This window comes from Ursus americanus, chromosome 14 (assembly GCF_024610735.1).
Source record: "Ursus americanus isolate L20-20 chromosome 14, mUrsAme1.1.p, whole genome shotgun sequence".
In the NCBI taxonomy this organism is placed as follows: domain Eukaryota; kingdom Metazoa; phylum Chordata; class Mammalia; order Carnivora; family Ursidae; genus Ursus; species Ursus americanus.
Window position 1 is genome coordinate 70944129 of NC_142140.1, and position 18545 is coordinate 70962673.

General features: G+C 57.5%; 2 protein-coding genes across 5 annotated transcripts in view; one reads left to right on the forward strand and one right to left on the reverse strand.

Moving 5' to 3' along the window:
• SHMT1 (serine hydroxymethyltransferase 1) overlaps positions 1–5379 on the forward strand; it is a 24371-nt gene extending 18992 nt beyond the window's left edge. For all 4 annotated transcript variants that reach the window (XM_045778284.2, XM_087867684.1, XM_087867685.1 and 1 more), the window contains exons 8-12: positions 267–383; positions 1598–1720; positions 2982–3098; positions 3659–3769; positions 4327–5379. In XM_045778284.2, the coding sequence (XP_045634240.1) occupies positions 267–383; positions 1598–1720; positions 2982–3098; positions 3659–3769; positions 4327–4499 (641 nt within the window). In that variant the 3' untranslated portion in view covers positions 4500–5379. The remainder of the gene's footprint in view (positions 1–266; positions 384–1597; positions 1721–2981; positions 3099–3658; positions 3770–4326) is intronic.
• SMCR8 (SMCR8-C9orf72 complex subunit) lies at positions 5193–18479 on the reverse strand. The gene is made up of 2 exons (XM_045778280.2): positions 15474–18479; positions 5193–10148 (listed from the first exon to the last, which is right to left on the reverse strand). The coding sequence occupies exons 1-2, from the start codon at positions 17819–17821 to the stop codon at positions 9695–9697; spliced, it is 2802 nt and encodes a 933-aa protein (XP_045634236.2). The 5' UTR covers positions 17822–18479; the 3' UTR covers positions 5193–9694.
• Between the last annotated feature and the right edge of the window lie 66 nt (positions 18480–18545).

Consider the following 18545-nt stretch of genomic DNA (forward strand, 5'->3'; position numbering starts at 1 on the left):
ACACCCAAGGCATAGTCTTTGTTACAGTCTCAGTGGAGGGAAATTTCTATGCTTTGATTTCATCTCCCAAAGGGTAGTCTGCTCCCGCTATGCAAGCAAGGGGCCCCTGGGCTCTGCACCGCGATGGGCCCGGTCTCACCCCCAGGATAAGGCCAGTCTTGTGCTTAGCGCCCCGCAGCCAGTCTGGGTTGGAGTCCAGGTGCGGAGAAAACAGGGGACAGCCCGGCTGATCTGATGTTTCCATTCTGCTGTTTTCCTTCATCCAGGAGTGCGCAGCGTGGATCCCAAGACCGGCAAAGAGACTCTCTACAACCTGGAGTCACTTATCAACTCGGCCGTGTTCCCGGGCCTGCAGGGCGGTCCCCACAACCATGCCATTGCTGGTAAAATGTCACCAGAGCCAACCCTGAGCCCTCGGGCGGCACTTGGGGGGGATACCCTCACTGATGGCGGCCCCTGCGAGCTTGTGCTGCTCCTGCCTTCGCTCCTCTGTGGTGCCTAATGCCCATGTCACCTGTCCACCAAATGTGTGCCAGGACCTGCAGGCTGGGGAGAAACTAGAGCGAGATCTCTGTCCGCCAGGAGCTAACAAGGAAGAAGAGGGACACTGGTAACTGGTGTCAGGCAGGGACAGGGCAGAGTGATGACCACCCGGCGCGTAGGGCCGCCCGGGGGCAAAACTGCCTCAGGCCAGCTCAGGGAAGAAACAACAGGGAAGGAATTGAACAATTAGAAGGCGGGACAGCAGAGGGGGTGAGCGGTTAGCGTCCAAACCCTGAGAGGACAGGTTGCCTCGTCCCCACATCCTGCCCCTCGCGCCGCTGACTGAGCTCACCCAGCAGGCTGATGATCTCCGTCGTTCCAGCATCTTCTGTGGAACAAAGCGGTTTGGTGGAGGAGCCCAGGAAGAAGGTGTACGACCTCTGTCCAGAGAGACACGGGTGTTTCCAAGGGGGGGGGGGAGACGTAAGGAGGGGGCGGATTTCCATGGGGTGTTTTCCCAGTCCCCCCTTTACGCCTCCAGACTCCGGGTCTGCGGTTCCTTCAACCCTTGGGTGAGGAGATCACCCGCTCTCCAGCCGCTCTGGGCCTTTTCCAGTCATTTCCACCAACACCGACAAGAGGCTTCGGTGCCTGCACGCAGGGCGTGCCTTCTCCTTCCCTTTTGGGGCCCCCGTTAGCGGCCCTTGCGATTGAACAAGGGACCGGAGGAGTCTGGCCACGCAGGTAGAACGGGCCTGCGCCTCTCCTGGCCTCTGGTCAGAGAGATTTGCACAACTCGGCACCAGCTGAGTTCTCGTGTCCACACACTGAGCTTCAAAAGGACTGTAAAGTCCGCCTCACGGGAGAACAGCGTCCCTGTGGTAATCGTATTAGCACGAAACTCCCGTGCTCCTCAAAAAGGAGAGGTCTGCAGGGTTAGCCAGGCAATTGGAGGGTTAAACATAGATATCATCTGGGGGGAGGAATATAATCTACCCTCCCGGGTGGCACCGGAGAGCAAGGAGACCTGAGTGGCAACAGGGGTGTTCTTTGACTCCCGCTCTGCTGCCTGGGCCCGTCCTACCTTCCTGACCCCGATCTCTCCTCCTGCCAGGGGTCGCTGTGGCCCTGAAGCAAGCTATGACTCCGGAATTCCGACTCTACCAACGCCAGGTGGTGGCCAACTGCCGGGTTCTGGCTGAGACCCTGATGGAGCTGGGCTACAAAGTGGTGACAGGTACCAAGAGGATCCCCGGGGAGGCGCCCCTGCTCCTTGGGGTGGCATTTAAGCCTCACCCCCGGGGGCCACCCATCGGATGTGCACACCCGTCCCGCAGGCACCCTGTTACAATGCAGGTCTGACTCGGCAGGTCTGGGTTGGGGTCCGGCTTCCACCCGGCCCCCAGGTGATGCGGGCGTGGGAACCGCACTTGGCATTGGGAGGAGTCGGACCAGACTCCCTGGCTACAGATAGGACATGGCAGTCCCGGCAGCCCGGCACTGCCCGAGGCCTCACGGGAGTCCCAGGAGAGGAGTCTCCACCTCCCTGAGCTCCCAGGCCTGCCTGCACCCCTAGTTCACTCTGCTCTGAGGACACAGCGCATATGGCGGAAGCAGATACTGGTGACTGTAAGCCGGTGTTTGTGATAACCTGCTTTGGGCCTGGTGCGGGCACAGTGCTACGGATGGCACGCTCCTGGAGCTTCACGACAGGCTTGTGATTATTGCTCTTCCTTTATTTTTATTACTTTTTTAAAGATTTATTCATTTTGCGAGAGAGGAAGAGAGCACACACAAGGGAGGGGGGAGGGGCAGAGGCAGAGGGAGAAGCAGGCTCCCCACTGAGCAGGGAGCCCGACCTGGGGCTCGATCCCAGGACCCTGGGATCATGACCTGAGCCAAAGGCAGACGCTTCACGACTGAGCCACCGGGCGCCCCTCACTTCGATAACAGTGTAAACACTGTCAACCTGGCCGGACTAGGGATCCGACACAGGGCAGGCTAGCAGAGCCTGGCCTCGCCCGTGCACTCAGTGGATTCGACCCCTCTCTGCTCCTCTGATGCTATCTTTGAGGGGGCCCTGCAGATGGATTTCGGAGACACACGGGGGACTCCTGAGTGATTTGTCAGAGCCAGCGGGAGCTCCCAGTGGCACTGAACAAGCGGTCGCTCCCCAGACAAGCTGCCAGGCCGTTGGCCGACACCAGGTGCTGGGTCACAGCAGTGGGCAGCGTGGACTGGGAAAGCCACTGGTGGTTCCCCTGGCCTGTGCCCTTTGTAAGCTACTGTCCTTTCTTTCAGCCCTTCGGCCCTGGGGCATCTTTTGTTTAGCAGGGGATTAAAGCCTTCCAGGACACATGGGGGGAGTGCTCACCTCCCTGACCTCGTCTGCTTGAGCCTCCTTCAGTCTTACCCTTGTTCCTTAGGAAGCAAGAGATTCCTTCACTTGGCATGGAATCGGCTTTCTCTATTCCTACATGTCCAACTTGGTTTTCCAGGTGGTTCTGACAACCATTTGATCCTTGTGGATCTCCGTTCCAAAGGCACAGATGGTGGAAGGGCTGAGAAGGTTCTAGAAGCCTGTTCTATTGCCTGTAATAAGAACACCTGTCCAGGTAAGGATCCTCTTGGCCAAATACATTTCTTTTGGCCAAAGTTACAGCTGAGGTTAATTTGGCTCTGGGGAGAGACATGAAGGGATTCTGGAGGGGTGCGTAAGTGGGGGCAAAATCATGGCTCTCTCCTAGCCTGCTCCTTCTGACACAGCTCTAACCCTGCCAGGGACAGAGAGGGAGGGACTGAGGTGGGCTGCTCGCAGGTGCCACGGGCATTTGGATAAGGAAGTGGGGGCCTCTGGAACAGGCTGGATGTCTCAGGGAGTTGTAAGAAGAATGTGGGTGATACATCTGACACAGAGAGATGCTAGCTTCGCTTTGGAGAGCAAGGGCCATGCCACGGAGAGCAACCTCCTTACTGTTTCAGTACAGTGGCCAAGAGGCGCTGCTGTCTCCCTATGCCTTCGTTCCTACCTCTGGCATTTCAATCAGCAGTGTTCTGCTTCCTAGAAACAGCCGGCATCCACAGGCCGCTTTTTTTTGCCAAGTGTCTTAAATGCACAGCAGTTAGTGGTGAGTTGTTGGGTACGGCCCAGGGACAGAGCCTGTTTATCTTGAAGGTGACAAAAGCGCATTGCGGCCCAGCGGACTGCGTCTGGGGACGCCAGCACTGACATCCCGAGGACTTTTGGAAAAAGAGTTCCAGAAAGTAGCCCACTTTATTCACAGAGGTAAGGATAAAGTTTTGGAGCTCGGCCACTCCGATCCGTGTATGGAGTTTCTGACTGGGACCGAGCAGTTGAGACCCAGCCGCTGAAGGACATTGCATGTCCAGGAGGAGTGCGGGGGACAAGAGATAGCAAAAATCACCTTAGCAAACCATGTAGTCTGAGAGGTCGGTAAACTCGTCCTGCCCAAGGAAGGGGGCACACAAGTATCATTTCTGAGGTCCACCTGAACACCTATGGCTGTCAGACCCCCGCCGCTGGGCGCACACTGACAGCCGAGCCTCAGGGGTGTCTCTTGGGCCCACTGAGCCGCAGCACAGCACAGTTCTAGAAGCCTGTTCTATTGCCCGTGAGAAGAACACCTGTCCAGGTAAGAATCCTCGCTGCTCTTTCCTTCCATACCTCTCTCATGTTACAATTTTTTTGGCCGAAGTTCTAGCTGATGGTAGTTGGGCTCTGGGGACAGCCACGAAGGGATTCTGGAGGGGTACGTACATGGGGGCAAAACTGTGGCTCTCCCCCAGCCCACAGAGGGCTCATTTTGTCTCTTGCTGGCACAGGGATAGAACTCACTCTGCAGATTCAGAACGATGTTGGGGCCAAGGCCACCCTGAAGGAGTTCAAAGAGAAACTGGCAGGGGACGAGAAGCACCAAAGGGCTGTCAGGGCTCTCAGGGAGGAAGTGGAGAGCTTCGCGTCTCTCTTCCCTCTGCCTGGACTGCCTGACTTCTAGGGGAGCTGCCCGCACGCACGCACCTGCCCGGGAAGCACTTGCTTGAAGACGCGGTGCCCTTCTGAGCAGAGATGGAAGGGCGGCCCCACGCAGGACCCAGCTGCGTCAACTTCTTCGTGCTCTCTGAGGGGGTTCCTTTTTGGACTCTCCTCAAATTACCTCCTTCATGAATCAAAATGTGTTTTTAAGATCCATTGTGAGTAATTCTGGGACAGGTTATCAGGACGTTTAAATTTGATCCCTTCTCTCAGCTGTATAAACGGTTTTTCTGGACAAATGAAATACTTAGACTGAGTCCAGGGCAGACTGGAAAGACCCCAGGAGGTGTACTCGCCCTTCTCTGAGTTACTGGGTCTCCCTCACACTCTGCGATGACAACCACCCAAGTTCGGAGCTGCCGCCAGCCGCCCCTTAATATCCTGTCACGCGGAGGGCCGCAAAGGAAGACTGACTTAGGGCTGTCACAACTGAGGAGGGAAATTTTGAAGCTTCCGGTGAGTTCTATACAAGGTGCCACCTGGTATGGGTGGAGTTTCTCCACAGCAGCTCTGAACGTCATGGAAATGGTCTCCTTCACCCCACACCCCTGGGGGGTGCCAGGGCCCATCAGGTGTGGGAACCAGCTGGTGGGGGGGGGTGTTTCCTGCCCTGTGCCAGATAACCACCCCCTCCTGTAATCAGGAAACCAAATGGCACCTTCCCAGAGAAACTTTATTTTTCACAAAGCTGAAGTGCAAAACATAGATGACCATTTTTAATAATAAGCACAATCAATTTTTTAACCACAGAATGTCTACAAGAATTATAGCTTTAAAAAATACAACCAATTTTTATATTTCAAAAATATCTGAACTCAAATAAATTAATTTCTTAAAAAGTACACTTCTCAGACGATATGTTTGGCATTTACTCTGGTCAGACTCCAGTGCGGCCACACGCAAGAGCCGCGGTCACGCGCGCGTCTGGGGTGCGCGCGCCTTGACGGCCGCAGCGCGCGTGGCGGGCGGGCTCAGCGTTCGCCCGTGTGGACGGAGGAACATGCAGTTAATAAAATAGCTTTCCAAAAATAACAGATACGAATTCATCACAGACTATGCTTTTCACGGCAGCCTTAAAAGGTGGCATTTTTCAACCCAACCTGTATAGCCAGCCAGCGTTGGGCAGTCGGTGGGCGAGGCGCCCCGTGGTCCTGCCTGGAGGGCACCCCTGGGGCGGGAGGTCCAGCACGTTCTTGGCATTCACTCCAGCTCGGGTGGGGACTCACATCTCCACCTTCACTTTGGGAGCGTGAGGCTGCGAAGCCAGTCTTAGGTTCAGGGGCTTGGCTTCTCCCCGAACTGAAGACAAAAGGCCATCTCCAAGACCGACCCCCTGTGTGGCCTCCATGTTGGAGCTGAAGAATTACTCCCTGGAAGCTGGGGCTCCCTAACAGCAGCTTGATTCACTGCCAAGGGCCCGCTCCGCCCCCCCTTCCTCCTCCCCGTGGCCATAACCAAACCTTAAAAGATAAGACCGGATTAGGTCACCGCTCACAGCTTTCTCCTTTGAAGGCTCAGGAACGCTTGGTGTGCTCAGACCTCTTCAGCTGACACTGGTTGTCTTTCCAGCCAGAAGTAGAAATTTGATGCTTTTTCTCCTTTTTGCAGTCTGTTAATACCTATTTCTTGGCATTCTGATTCCAGTTTTGTGACTTTCTATCCCAGTATCGGGGAAAAGCCACAGGGCTGGCTGGTTGGCTTCAGAGTACAAACCAAGGCACTTTCTTCTGCGCTTTCTAGGGAGATGGGAAGTAACACCGGACTGCCGGCGCGGGAGATCAGTTCCTCTGAAGGCGGTCCACACTTGCCGACGGGCTCCCCACCAGCTGAGTGTTACCAACTGTGGCACTGGGGTGCAGTCTGTTGGCCTTCCGAGAATTTGAACTGGGCTGTGTTGTTGTTTGAGATGGAAACCTACGATACCTTGAATATAGCAACAAAGAAGTTAAAAGCTAGATGGGAAATGACAGGGGGGCAATCACGGTCCATTTCCCAATTCTGGTGCAATTCATGTAACTTCAGCACTGCAGGAAATCACAGACAAGTCACTGATTTTTAAAATCCCAACGGAGAGTCCACTAAAGGAGCAAGATCTCTAGGGAAGTGGTGAGGTGTGAGGCAGCAGCTCAGGTCGGAGCGTCCCGAGGCCCACGGTGCTACAAAGGCTTTGGCCCCTCCCTCACACGGAGCTTCTGGAAATCACTACTGCCGGACCGCTAGCCTGCTCAGCCTGCTCTCAACCTGGACCTACTGAACAAGGGGTGGTTGGGGGCAGGGGGAGTGGAAGTGGATCAGAAGTTGATATAAACCCGATACACTTTTGGTGCCTGGACCTTCAAAGTGAGTCAGGACTGACAAAGTAATAAGAGGCACAAATGTCCTCTATTTTTTGCAAAGTGTTTTTAAAATGTTTTATTTGAGACAAACCTCAAACGAAAACTCTTAAAGAGATCAGTCCCACTACATAGGGCTCCCCACACCTTAAGGTTTACAGGTGGGGGACTTCTAGTGGGTTCCAGTTCTCCAAAGTGGACGGGGTCTGGGAAGGGCAGCTCCACGGCCTCAAGTGCCTGCCCGAACTGGCTTTGTCCCAGGACCACTCTGCAGTCCCTCTGGAAAGAAACACACTTGGTATCCGGCAATCCTCTGAAACTGCCACAATGAAAAGTTAGACTTTAACCAAACTTTAAAACCTGGAGTCTACCTACTGGTCCGTGAAGCCATGAAAGAACGACTCAAGGGAGACACTCCTTCCTCATTCACTCTTTCTGAGGCTGGCCCCAGGATGAGACACACCCGTTCTGTTCACACCCGCCTGGTCCCTGGCCTTAGAATCCTGGGGCCCTCAGAACCATCCCTGAGACAGAGCTTCCATGCAAACCCCCTCCAAAGTGACATCGACTTCAGACCATGGTAGCGATGGCTTTAGCTTCTGGAAGGCCACGTATGGCTGACCTTCTGCCTTGATCAGTTTCCCAGGTGACAGCACGGTTAAACTGTAGAGTCCACGATGGTGTGAAACGGGAATGAAAAGCAATGGCGGTGCCGGTGATCACTTTCAATCTTGTCATACGGACCCCAGAGACCTTCCCGCGCCGTGGAGATAAAATGTTGTAAGGTCATGTCCCCAGAGGCGTAAGTAGACAGCAGCAAGCCACCCAGTTAGCAAACAAAGCAGCATCTTGAACACGAGGGACACTGGACGCAGCAACGCAGGGGGAGCCCACGGAGAGAAACGGGCTTCCTACGCAGCCTTCCCCACGTGCAAACACACGCTTTGCATTTTGAAGCTGCCAAGACGTTCCCGGCGACTCGTGTGTGTGAACATATGCAACGGGCACAGGTACAAAGAAAACCCATGAGACAGAGACGGACCATCTGCCACAGAAGGTTCCTTCTCAGTCACAGCCTCAGAAGCAAAATCACACGCCCTGTGACAGGACTGCGGGCCCCGACCAGGAGCCGACGGCCAGGAGCCAGCGGGCCGTACCCTCGTGCGCGCAGACGAGCCGGGCAAGGAAAGGGCCGCGGGAGTGAGGTGCCGCTACTGCCCCCCTACGTGACCTCCGCGGTGCGCCCCGGAGCGTGCTCAGGAGCGGCCGCGCTGTGGCTGTCAGGGTCTGTCGTGTCACAACTGTCTTGGAACGCGTTAAAAAGCAGTCATACTAAGAGTTCTCCCTACTTGGAGGAAAAAAAGCAGCCATAAAAAAAAAAGTATAAAAATGTCAAGATTGCAAGAAACCGTCCGTCGACAAACCGACGGCAACTATGTACGGAGCATCGGGGAGGTCCCGGTGGGTGAAGCAGGGATTGTCTCCTTCCCTGACGGGAGGCTCACGGGGCCGGGAGGGAGCTGCTGGGAGGTGAGTGGACCTGGAGGACCTGCGCGGGGCAGGAGCGAGCAACGGTGAGGTAACCATATTCGGGGGGCCTGCGTGGGGTGGAAGTGAGCAGCAGTGAGGTGCATGTATTTGAGGGGACGGCGTGAGGGCAGGAGTGAGCAGGGGTGAGGCCCACATGGGCCAGATCCACGAAGACAGCCACACAAGGAGGCTTTCCTCCTTCCTGGTCCTCCAGGGTTCTCACCAGCTCGGCTGCCTCCCCAGACCAGCCAGCTGAGCAGAACCCCGCTGGCACCGTGCCCACGAGACCCTGCAAGAGGTAGTGAAGTGGTTGCAAAGGTTTGCTGCAGGTGGAGGACGGAGGAGGGGGGGTGACCTTGGCCGAGTCCCATCATGCCTGCAGACCTTCCCCAAGGGGACGGCGTGGACTCACTAAGCCAGAAAGGCTGGCGGGCCGGGCCCCAGAGGCCTGCTGGCTCCTCACCCCTCGCACAGTGCTGATGGCCTCGTGGCCCCGCCCATCTCCCGGGCTCTCCAGCTGCCACAGTGGTTCTCACTCCCAAGCAGGGACAAGCGACTAACTCTAGCCACTGCCGCTGCCCCAGGGGAAGCAGCTGCAAAGCCCACGCACAAGCATTTCCGTGCCTAGGGAGGAAGCCAGGACCAGACAGGGTGCTGCTCGCTCTCCCTGCAGCCTCGGGGCCCAGAAGCTTCTGCGTCTGCCACCACCCAGCTGAGACAGAGCTGCCTCCCTCCACCTCACTCATTCAGGGGCCTCCCCCGGGATGACGGGCTCTAGGGGACCCGAGTGAAGGACCCCAGCCGGGACCTGAATGAGGCAACGGATGTTCTATCGTCCTGTTTCCCACTAAAGCGCTCCAATGAAGGGGGTGCTTCCCTTGATCCTGCCGCCCGAGTGTCTGGGAGCCGACCGTGCCAGAGTGCCCCTCCCGTCTGCACTTCGCCTTTCTGCCCCGCATCCCACCCCATCGAGAGAGTGCTGGCTCTCTCCTGGCCCACCTGCCAGTCCTCACGAAGCCAAGCGGCCCCCTCCCGACCCCAGGGGCCACTCCTCACCTGGGAGCGCGGCCTGTCACCATCCTTACTGATGCCGGTGGAGAGCCAGGCGCCCGCCTCCACCCAAGTCCACCTCCCAGACCGCCCGACACCACCCGGGAGCCAGGGCTGTCCCCTCGGGTTCCCTCCCCTGATGACACCATTAGTCTCAACAGCTCAGAGGACCGCTCGCTCACGCCAACCCCTCCCCTCCCCGTACCCGGAGTCACAGGTCTCGGTCACAGCGGCTGGGCGGACCTCAGATCTTGTACAAGAAGCTGGGCACATAGTCGAACCTGAGCATGGGGTGGCCGGTCCCGGGCGTGTCCTGCACGTAACGCAGCTTCAGCAGCTCGGCCAGGTACTGGACCACTTTAACGTCTTCGTTCACCAGGCCCAGCGTCAGCTTCAGGAAGCTGGCCTGGCGGCCGGCAACCACCTCCTCGGTCTCCTTGTCGTGGGCGGGCAGGTGCAGGTGGTGGCAGAAGGTGTAGAGGAAGGCCTTGGAGCAGAGCTGGGCGAGCGTGCTCTGGACATGCAGGTAGTACGTGCTGCCCCGCTTGATCTGGGTGCGGTGGTCGGCCAGCCGGGGCACCAGGGCGCCTCTGTAGAGCGGGCAGCGGAGGGCTTTGTTGTCCAGGTCCAGGACGCTGGTGTAGCGGCTGTAGCGGCTCAGGGCGTGCAGGGGGCCGGCGCCGGCCGGGGCTGCCACTCTGAAACACACGGGCCCGCGTGAGGACGGAGGCTTGGGGTGGGGCCTCCTGTCCCGGGGCGGCTCCCCCGCTCTTTCTGGGAGGCCGCTCTGATCGTGATCGCTTCAAAGGGCTCCTCATCACCCTCGGGAGCAAGGTCAAGTGCCTGGGCGCGGCCCCCTTCCCGCTGGCATCAGAGGCCCCACCTGTTACCTCCACAATGACTTTCTCGCAGCCAGGCCAGTGCTCAAAATCACAGGCCTGCATGCCCTGCCGGGAACACCCTTCCCTCCCGTGTGCACTTGCCCCTCTGCCAGCTCAAACCCGATCCGGCCGCCCCTGACCCCCTCCTCTGCTTCTCTACTGTTCTGCTGTGCGACCTCGGCCAAGCTCCTTAACCCTTCTGAGCCCCATCTGTAAGACAGAGATAACCGGTCCTGCCTCACGCAGTCACTGCAGAGACAAAAGTGGTCGTGTCTACGATAGCGCCTGGCCCTCAGTCTTGTCAGCCTGGCACCGAGCTCTCCTGCCGCACGGAGCTGCTGCGGACCGGGACGAGCGGATTTGGCCTCCTGGCCCACTGCCCACTACCGCGCCCGCACAGCAGAGGCAGGCGGGCCTTGCTCAATGAGGGAAGGGGTCAGGGTGACCCGCCCTAGTAAGCAGCTCTTTGAAACCCTCCAGATCGGTCTTCCCAGAGCAGCCGGCATCTGCCGGCCTTGCAGCCTGGCAAACGTCAGGCTGACCAGAGATTTCACAGACCGACACACGTCTGGAATTTAGAGCGTGTGTTGGGCCTCAGCTGTTGTGTAAGAGGACTGACGGGCACTTGGGGGACCAAGGCAATCTCATGATGTTTTCTCCTTCCTCGGTGTTGTCATGTCCTTGTACAGTTAACAGCACCTACTATATGCCCAGGCGGTGACCTGGGGGCGGAAGAGGCAGTGAGGAGCGAGCCTGGTCGGGCTGGGAAGAAGACACGCACACAGCACCCCAAGTGAGGGAGGGAGGCCTGGGGCCAGGAAGGTTCTGGAGGAACAGCCTCAGAGCTGGGCCTTACAACAAAGGTGGGCTCCGAGAACCTGGGACAGCATCCGGACCACACAAGAGCAGGGTCACAGAGACGAGAAAACAGAGCCACACGTGCCGTGGGTCCTGGAAACCATGAGAAGAATGGGCTGTGGCCCCCATCACATGGGCAATGAGGAAGCAGGGCCTGCAGGTGGCTGACTGGCTTCTCGGGGACATGGGTCTCCTCAGTCACAGTACCAATGTGCTCAGGCAGCTCCCAAGGCACCCCTGCCCCCCAGCCCCACCCCGGGAGGGGCCCAGTCCATAAGCCAAATGCCTCCTTGAGCTGGGCACATCCAGCCCCCCGAGGTCCTGCCGCGGCAGCAAAGCCAGGCCTCACCCCGTCGTCCTGCCCCTCCATTCCAGTCACCCGTCCTGCTGAACAGCCTGCCTCAGGCCCGGCCGTTCCCGGGGAGCGCTGGCGCCCCACACATCGTTAGAAGATACTGCTCTAACGCCTCCTCCACGTGTTTCCCCACAAAGCTCCTCACCAGGGGGCGAGGCAGCACGGAAAGAGGCAAGCCCACACCTCTGGGCCCCGTGCTTCACCTCGCACACCTGTCTTAGACTCCTTACAGTCCGTGCCAATGCCGGGGGGAGGCTCCGGGCAGACACAACCACCGAGGCCCAGCGAGGGGCCGTGGCTCACACAAGGTCCCCTGGCTACAAACTGGCTGAGCCGGGACTCGACCAGAGCCTCCGACGCCCCAACTGGCACTTCCTCCCATCAGTACCGAGCTCTGTCTGGGGCTTGTTCCTGCGACTCGGCAAGCCATACAATTATCCTTCATTTTGATTTGAAATAATGGGAAACCAACACGATTATCTGCCCATCTCGTACCCACAAGCGATGGATCCGACTCACGAGCATCTCCAGGCAGAAGGCCTACTTGAGGGGGAAAACCAAGGGCCACCGAAACTGGCAGCTGTGGGGGTGAGAGAGTTTAAAAACAGTTCATCATCTAGGCTGGTTTTAGCTGGAGTCAAAGCACCTGCGTGGGGAGAGGCTCTCCTGGGTCACAGCTCACAGATTCCAGGTTAACCCAGCACAAGGAATCAACCCCCTCTAGAGCGGAGCTGCCCCCACCCCCCAGCAGGAAGCTCACGGCCATACAAAGGCCCGTCTTCTACTACTACTCTTTAAAGCCGATCGTCAGATGGGCCTCCTCCTGCCTCCCAGCTTCAGCACGGGTTCTGCCTGCTGGGGTGACTCACCGCCGATACCCACAGCTCTGAGCACTTCAAAGGGCAAGCACAGCACCGGGCGGTACGTTCTTTCTGGAGGTGACCCTTTCCTGCAGTTCCACACACTGAGCCCCGGAAGCCCCGCTCACACGCGTGTTGGACAAGCTTTGTCGAATGAATGAGAGACAGAGGACAGGACTGGTCCAGATCCACATGGCCGATAGTGGAAGCGTCAGGACCCGAAGTCATAGCACCCACTGCGCCCCTCCCTACCCGCCCCGGGCCACGACTCCATGGCTTTTCATCTCAGGATGCGTTCAGATCGTGTCTGCTGCTCACCTCCCAGGATTTCTTTGGGAGAGCTGTGGCAAATCCGGTCCCCACTCCAGTGACACGCCCCCTAGGGTGCAAGGCCTCCAACCCCCCGCCCACTGTATCTCACACCAGAGCAAGACCCTCTGGAGGCAGATCTTGCCAATCCCCAACATCTGTGCACGCCCAGAAGGCTGGAGAAGGTGAGCAATGGGAGACACTTCCCCACTCGGGGCTATTTGCAATTCTGCTCTCGTCTGTCACTTCCGATGGGCGTCCCGCCTTCACAGAGGGATGCTTAACGGATCTAAAGCCAGGCTGCAGAGGGCCACACTCAGCGTCTGCTGCCTCGGCCTGCCTCCCTGGAGTCTGTATGCGTCCCTGCCAGGTTATTAGAGACACACTCACACTCATCAGACACAGACCAGACGTGGTGGGCCTCTCCACACCCACTCTCACGAGACAGGTCTTGGCAGCGCCGTCTGCAGATGGAAACGGCTTCAGAGGTCAAGCTGACAGTGTGGTGGCAGAGCTGGGACCGGCGGGAGGGACCCCCTTGAAGACCGTGCCTGTCCTGTCACGGGGATGACCACGGCTGACTCACCTTGAGTCTGGCAGTGGCCCGGGTGGCTAGCATGTCACAGTCCTCTATAAATACTTGGCAAATGATCATTCAGGGATCCAACCCTCTCATTTTGTCAGGAGGAAACAAAGCCTCGAGTGGAGGAGTGACTTGTTCAGGTGGCCTCAGTGGGTGACTACTGGTAGGGCCGGCCCGGGACTCAGACCACCTCCCACCTTCTCTTCCACCTCAGGGAGGCCCTACCCTCTCTTGCACCCCCAGACTTCATGAACTGATCACAGCAGGCTTCCCAGGGCAGCCCTGCCTAGGCCTCAGAATCCTTCATGCCACACTCTAGCCAGATACCCAACGGAACAGAGCTGGTGTAAGAGATGAACTTCTTTTGCCATCCTGGCACATTCTAAGGAGGGAACTTCAGGGAAAGCCTCCAGGAAGGGCAAGACTGTCCTGTGCCTGGTCTTGGATAAGGCAGCTGACAACAGACTGATGTAGTCTTTTAGATTCTCCATCTTTGGGGGAGAAAAAGGGGAAAAGGTCAAGAGTTGGGGCTAAGGGAGTGACTCGGAGAAGAGACATGTGTCTGCAAGGGACATGGACCCGTTCTTCCACCAAGATCAGGGGCAAAAGCAATCCCTGAAAGGCCCTTGCCTTGCTGGGGCAGCCGGATTACACCCGAGCACAGAGCTGGCATCCGCAGAGGGACCGGATCCTGGGAGGAAGGACAAAATCTGCAAGGGCGCCTGGTGCAGCCTCTCACTCCCGAGCCTGACTCTGCATCCATAAGCAAGGACCCCGCTCGGTGGTCTCCTGTGCGGCCCGAGGAAGGGGCTGGGCCAGGTCACACCAAGTCCCCGTGTCATCACTCTTCCCCCACACTGGCAAGCTCGCCCTCCTGGTGCCTCAAGCCAAAGACCCCAAGCCTCCCCCAGGCGCCCCTCTCCCTCACTTCCCACACATCGCTCAGCTGCCCACTTAACATGTTTTCTTAGAACACACGACGCACCCGCTGCTGGAACTCTCCTCCCTGTCACCCGTCTCCTCTCCTCAACTATGAATTCTTCCAGGGCAGTGAACTTGCCCAGGTACCTCCAGATGGTACCCCAGCACCCGCCAGCATGGCCAGTGAGCCAAGGCAGGACGTGGAGGCGCCACTTGCTTAAATGCCACCACCACGACCCCGGGGAAAGCCTAACGCAGCAAGGGTTAGAGCGAGGGTCGGGAGACTTCTGCAAGAGGGGCAAACACAAGGCGACTCGGGGGACGGGGACCTCACTGATACTGGGGGCCGATGCAAAAGGACAGTTGGAAAACTGGAACAAACAGCTGCTGATTGCAGCACGCAGAAATTCCTTCTCTTCCCATGTGGCCCGGGAAGCACAGACTGGCTGTGTCAGCACCTCTGTTTTACAGATGTGTCAAGTGGGGTGCAGAGAAGGCAATGAGGAAACCAAACACCGTGCATACCCCGAAGGAAAGAGACCCTTGGGCCGGACAACTTGCCACGCAGTATCTGGGAAAAAGAAAATGAGTCTACGACAACGCGGTAGTATTGTGGAAAAATGAAATGGAAAGCATTCAAACAGGGAAAGGAGGAATTGGCTCTTGTGTTTCCTTATGAAGACAGCCTTCTTGGGCAAATAGGACAGTGGAATAAAAGCCACTGGAGCCCCCTGATGTCCCTGTCACCAGTGATGGCTGCCACCTTCTAGGACCGCCACAGCCCTTTCTCAGAAGCCGATCTCTCCTCAGTCATTTACACCATAGCGTGAATTTGAGAATAAGCGAGAACCTGAGATCTAGAAGCTCAGTTGTTCCCCAAACCTTCCTGTACGCCAGATAAACTCCAAGTCTTAGCCCAGACCAACTGAACCAGAATCTCTGCGGGGTGGGACCCAGAACTCCCTGATCTAAAAAACTCTCCTAAATAATTCTGACACGGCAGGTCGCAGACCGGGGTCGGCGACCACTTCGGAATGGCAAACCCTCATGAGAGGGACAAGGAAACAGAAGGCCAAAGAAAGGGAATGATATGCCAAAAGTTACAGAGTGAGGGGTGTTGGGGGCCCAGTCTGGAAGCCAGGTCGCCCAATGCTGGGCCCACCACACGGACCTGTGCATCTCCCCCAGAGGGATGTACGTCTGAAGCCTCATCTCTAACGGGACGGGGCCCTTCCCCACCACGGATAACCAGTTACCTCTGCAGGCCGATAAGCTTCCACCTCTGAAAATCCGTGATATGCAAAGGAGAGGAGACCCAGTGCTTCACCGGTTTGGCGTAACGGCTGTGGTTGGGGACAAAGATGGACAGCGCCGTCACCAGCTTCCTCACTATGGCCTCGTCCTCCCCCAGGACCACAAGTGTCCTCCCGCTGAGCAGGGAGTAGATGGCCGGGTGGGCAAAGGGGTACTGACGGATGAATTTTAAGGCGTTCTGGCCAGCCCTCTTTTTATGCCTCTCGGAAGAGGGGCCGGTGGGATGAGCCGAGGGGGGAGTCCTGTCTGAGCTGGTGGAGGCTAGACTGCTCATGTTGCTGGCACTGTCCGAGTAGTTGTCCAGGCTGGTCTTACTGACATCCCGGCTCGCCAGCAGGCGGCTTGGGTCCAGCTCATCAGCAGGGAAGCCTTCGGAACTGCTGTCTCGCAAAGGGCTGGCATTTTCCACCGCAAAGTCCACATGGAACCCCTGGTCCTTCTGCCTGTAGCGCTGCGGAGGGATGCTCACTACTCCGTCCTGGTCCGAGGGGGTGTGGGCTGGAGTGGAGAGGGGCACCCGCAGACTGTCGCTCTCCTTCCCAATGCAGCAGGAGGAGTCTATCTGTGACGGGGGGGTTTCTAAGCCACCCTCCTCTGCCTCACCCAGCTCTGGCGCGCTGACGCTTGCCTGGAAGTGGATGGCTCCCTCACTATCATCTGCGTAGGATTCTTCTTCGTTAATGGCACTTGGGTAGCTGGCCTTGAAATCCTCAGGGATGAGGGCCTCCGAGGGGCAGGTGCTGAGGACTTCGATACTGTCCTCGCTGATGGTCCTGTGGCTGACTGCTTTGCTCCGGACCACCTGGGGGCTCAGTGGCACCGTGAGGCTGGCCTGGCTGTCAGACTTAGGCAGCACAGCGGTGGACTTCTCCGTGCCCAGAACCTCGATGCTTTCACCACTGCTGATGCTCCCTTTCATATCCATATCCAGGTAGTCCAAGTTCTCCTGGGGGTCAAAACTGCTCATTTCTGCCACGTCGGCTTCCTTGTACTCCTCATCTCCAAGTTCCTGCTCCATCTTGATCGGCACAGACTCCACACTGGACTTGTAAGAACCAACGCTAATTAACACTTGAGGAATCGGACATTCTTCCAGAGACCTGGAAGGCGGTCTGCCTGGACCGGGCTTCGGGGGTGCGCTCTCTTGTTTCTCTGCCACCTCCACAAAATCTTCGAAGAGGAAGTTTGTTATATGCTGTTGTTTTAGAAGTGCTCTGTCAATCTGGCTGGTCAGGAGGTAGCACAGGTCTCCTCTGAACATGTGCTCTATGTGGCTGAGCTGAGCCAGGGTCTGGGTGAAATACTCAGTGTCACAGAGCTCTTCCAAGGTCTTCAACTTCTTGTCAAAACACTTGGTGGACTTTGCTTTGATGAGCTTCGGGGTATAAGCAGGTCTGCAGGTATAAAGGTCTGTGTCAGCAGACTCATCAGGGTTAGAGGTAGTGGCCGCCTGGCTGGTCTGATCCTGGGTGTGCTCCGTCTCCCCACAACACAAAGCAGACCCCTTCAACTTCCGATGAGGGTACGAGCGGATCTGCTTCAGCAGGTCTTGATGTTCAATGATGGACTTCTCTACACTAGCCAGTTCATTGGCTTTCTCAATTGCCTGAGATGAGTAAAAGCCTTTGTCATTGGCCTTCTTCTGGATCTCCGTTTCCGTGTGCAGCACTGTCCTGGTGTAATCCAAGTCTTTCAGTTTTTTTTCAAGTTCTCCTGCAAATGCCTTCCTGTTGCCTGTCTTCAAGCACTCAGAAGCTTTGGAAAATTCAGCTGAGAGCTCCTGAAACTGCTGCATGATTTTGTGCTGGTCTGCTGAGATATAAGCCATGCAGAAAGGTCTTACAAAGCCCCGGGCCTCCAGGTCGTACAGGGTAAGGTGGTGCACATATGCAAAGGCTCCCTCCTTGGAGTCTCCCAGCACCACCTTGGAGTCCTCCACAAAGTTCAGCTTGGGGTAGGCAGAACCAGGGGGATGGCCCACAAAGGACGCCTGGTAATCCACAGACATGATCCGCAAGGAGAAGTAATTGAGATCGAAAGTACCAAAAACTTTGGTGTCATTGGGGATGGTCAGCAAGGGTTGGGGTCCCACCTGCTCGGAGAACTCGGAGATAAGGATGAAGTCCCGAGAGAACTTGGCCCCGGACAGTTTGGACCACGGGTTGGCTCCCTGGCTGGAGAAGGGGAAGAGTGGCACCGAGTACTCCTCGGGCAAGGCGGGCTCATTGTAAGGTTCCTCCTCGTACTCCTCCTCTTTGGTGAAGGCGACCACGTCAGGGGCGCTGATCATATTTCCAGATATATGGAGAGAACATTGAGAGGAAGTGAGAAAGAATGAGGGGGTAACCAACGCAGGTTAGCCCGGCCTCTGGAAGAGGAAGTAAAGTCCCTGAGGTCTTCTTTGCGCCCTCAGGGGTACTAGGCTGCCCCTCACACACCCGAAGACTCAAACTCCCACAGTCCCCTCAGAGGTATAGCTCCTCCAAAGCCTTCACAGGCCCATGGACTCCGAAGGTCCAGAAGACCCGATAGGCCGGGTGTCCTCCTCTTCCTCCTCCTTCTCCTCGGGCGACAGCGTCCGGCGCAGGACACCTGCAGCGAGGTCACTGGCACTCCCCCGAACCCACCGCGACAGCAACAGCCCAGCCCTGAACCGGTGCCTAACGCGGGGCTACGGGCCTCGCAGGGGCCAGTCGAGCGTTGCCGCCCCCACGGCCCGAGAGCAGAAACCGTCGCGGCTCCTCGGACGCCACAACCCGGAGCCAGCTACCGCGGCGCCGCCATCTTGGTGTCACATGACTCGCGGTGTCTGCGCCGCGTGACCCGGAAGCGCCCTCGTAGATTTCCGAACGGGACAGAAAAAGATTGTGAGCTAGTGACAGGTTTGGACAGAACTGTCCGGCGGCCTCTCCCAAGGACGAATCAACTTACCAACCACTGTCAGGAAGCGAAGGAAGTGGGGCGGAGGAGCGGAAACGTGCTAGGGGTCCGGGAGCGCGGGGCCGTCTGGGAGT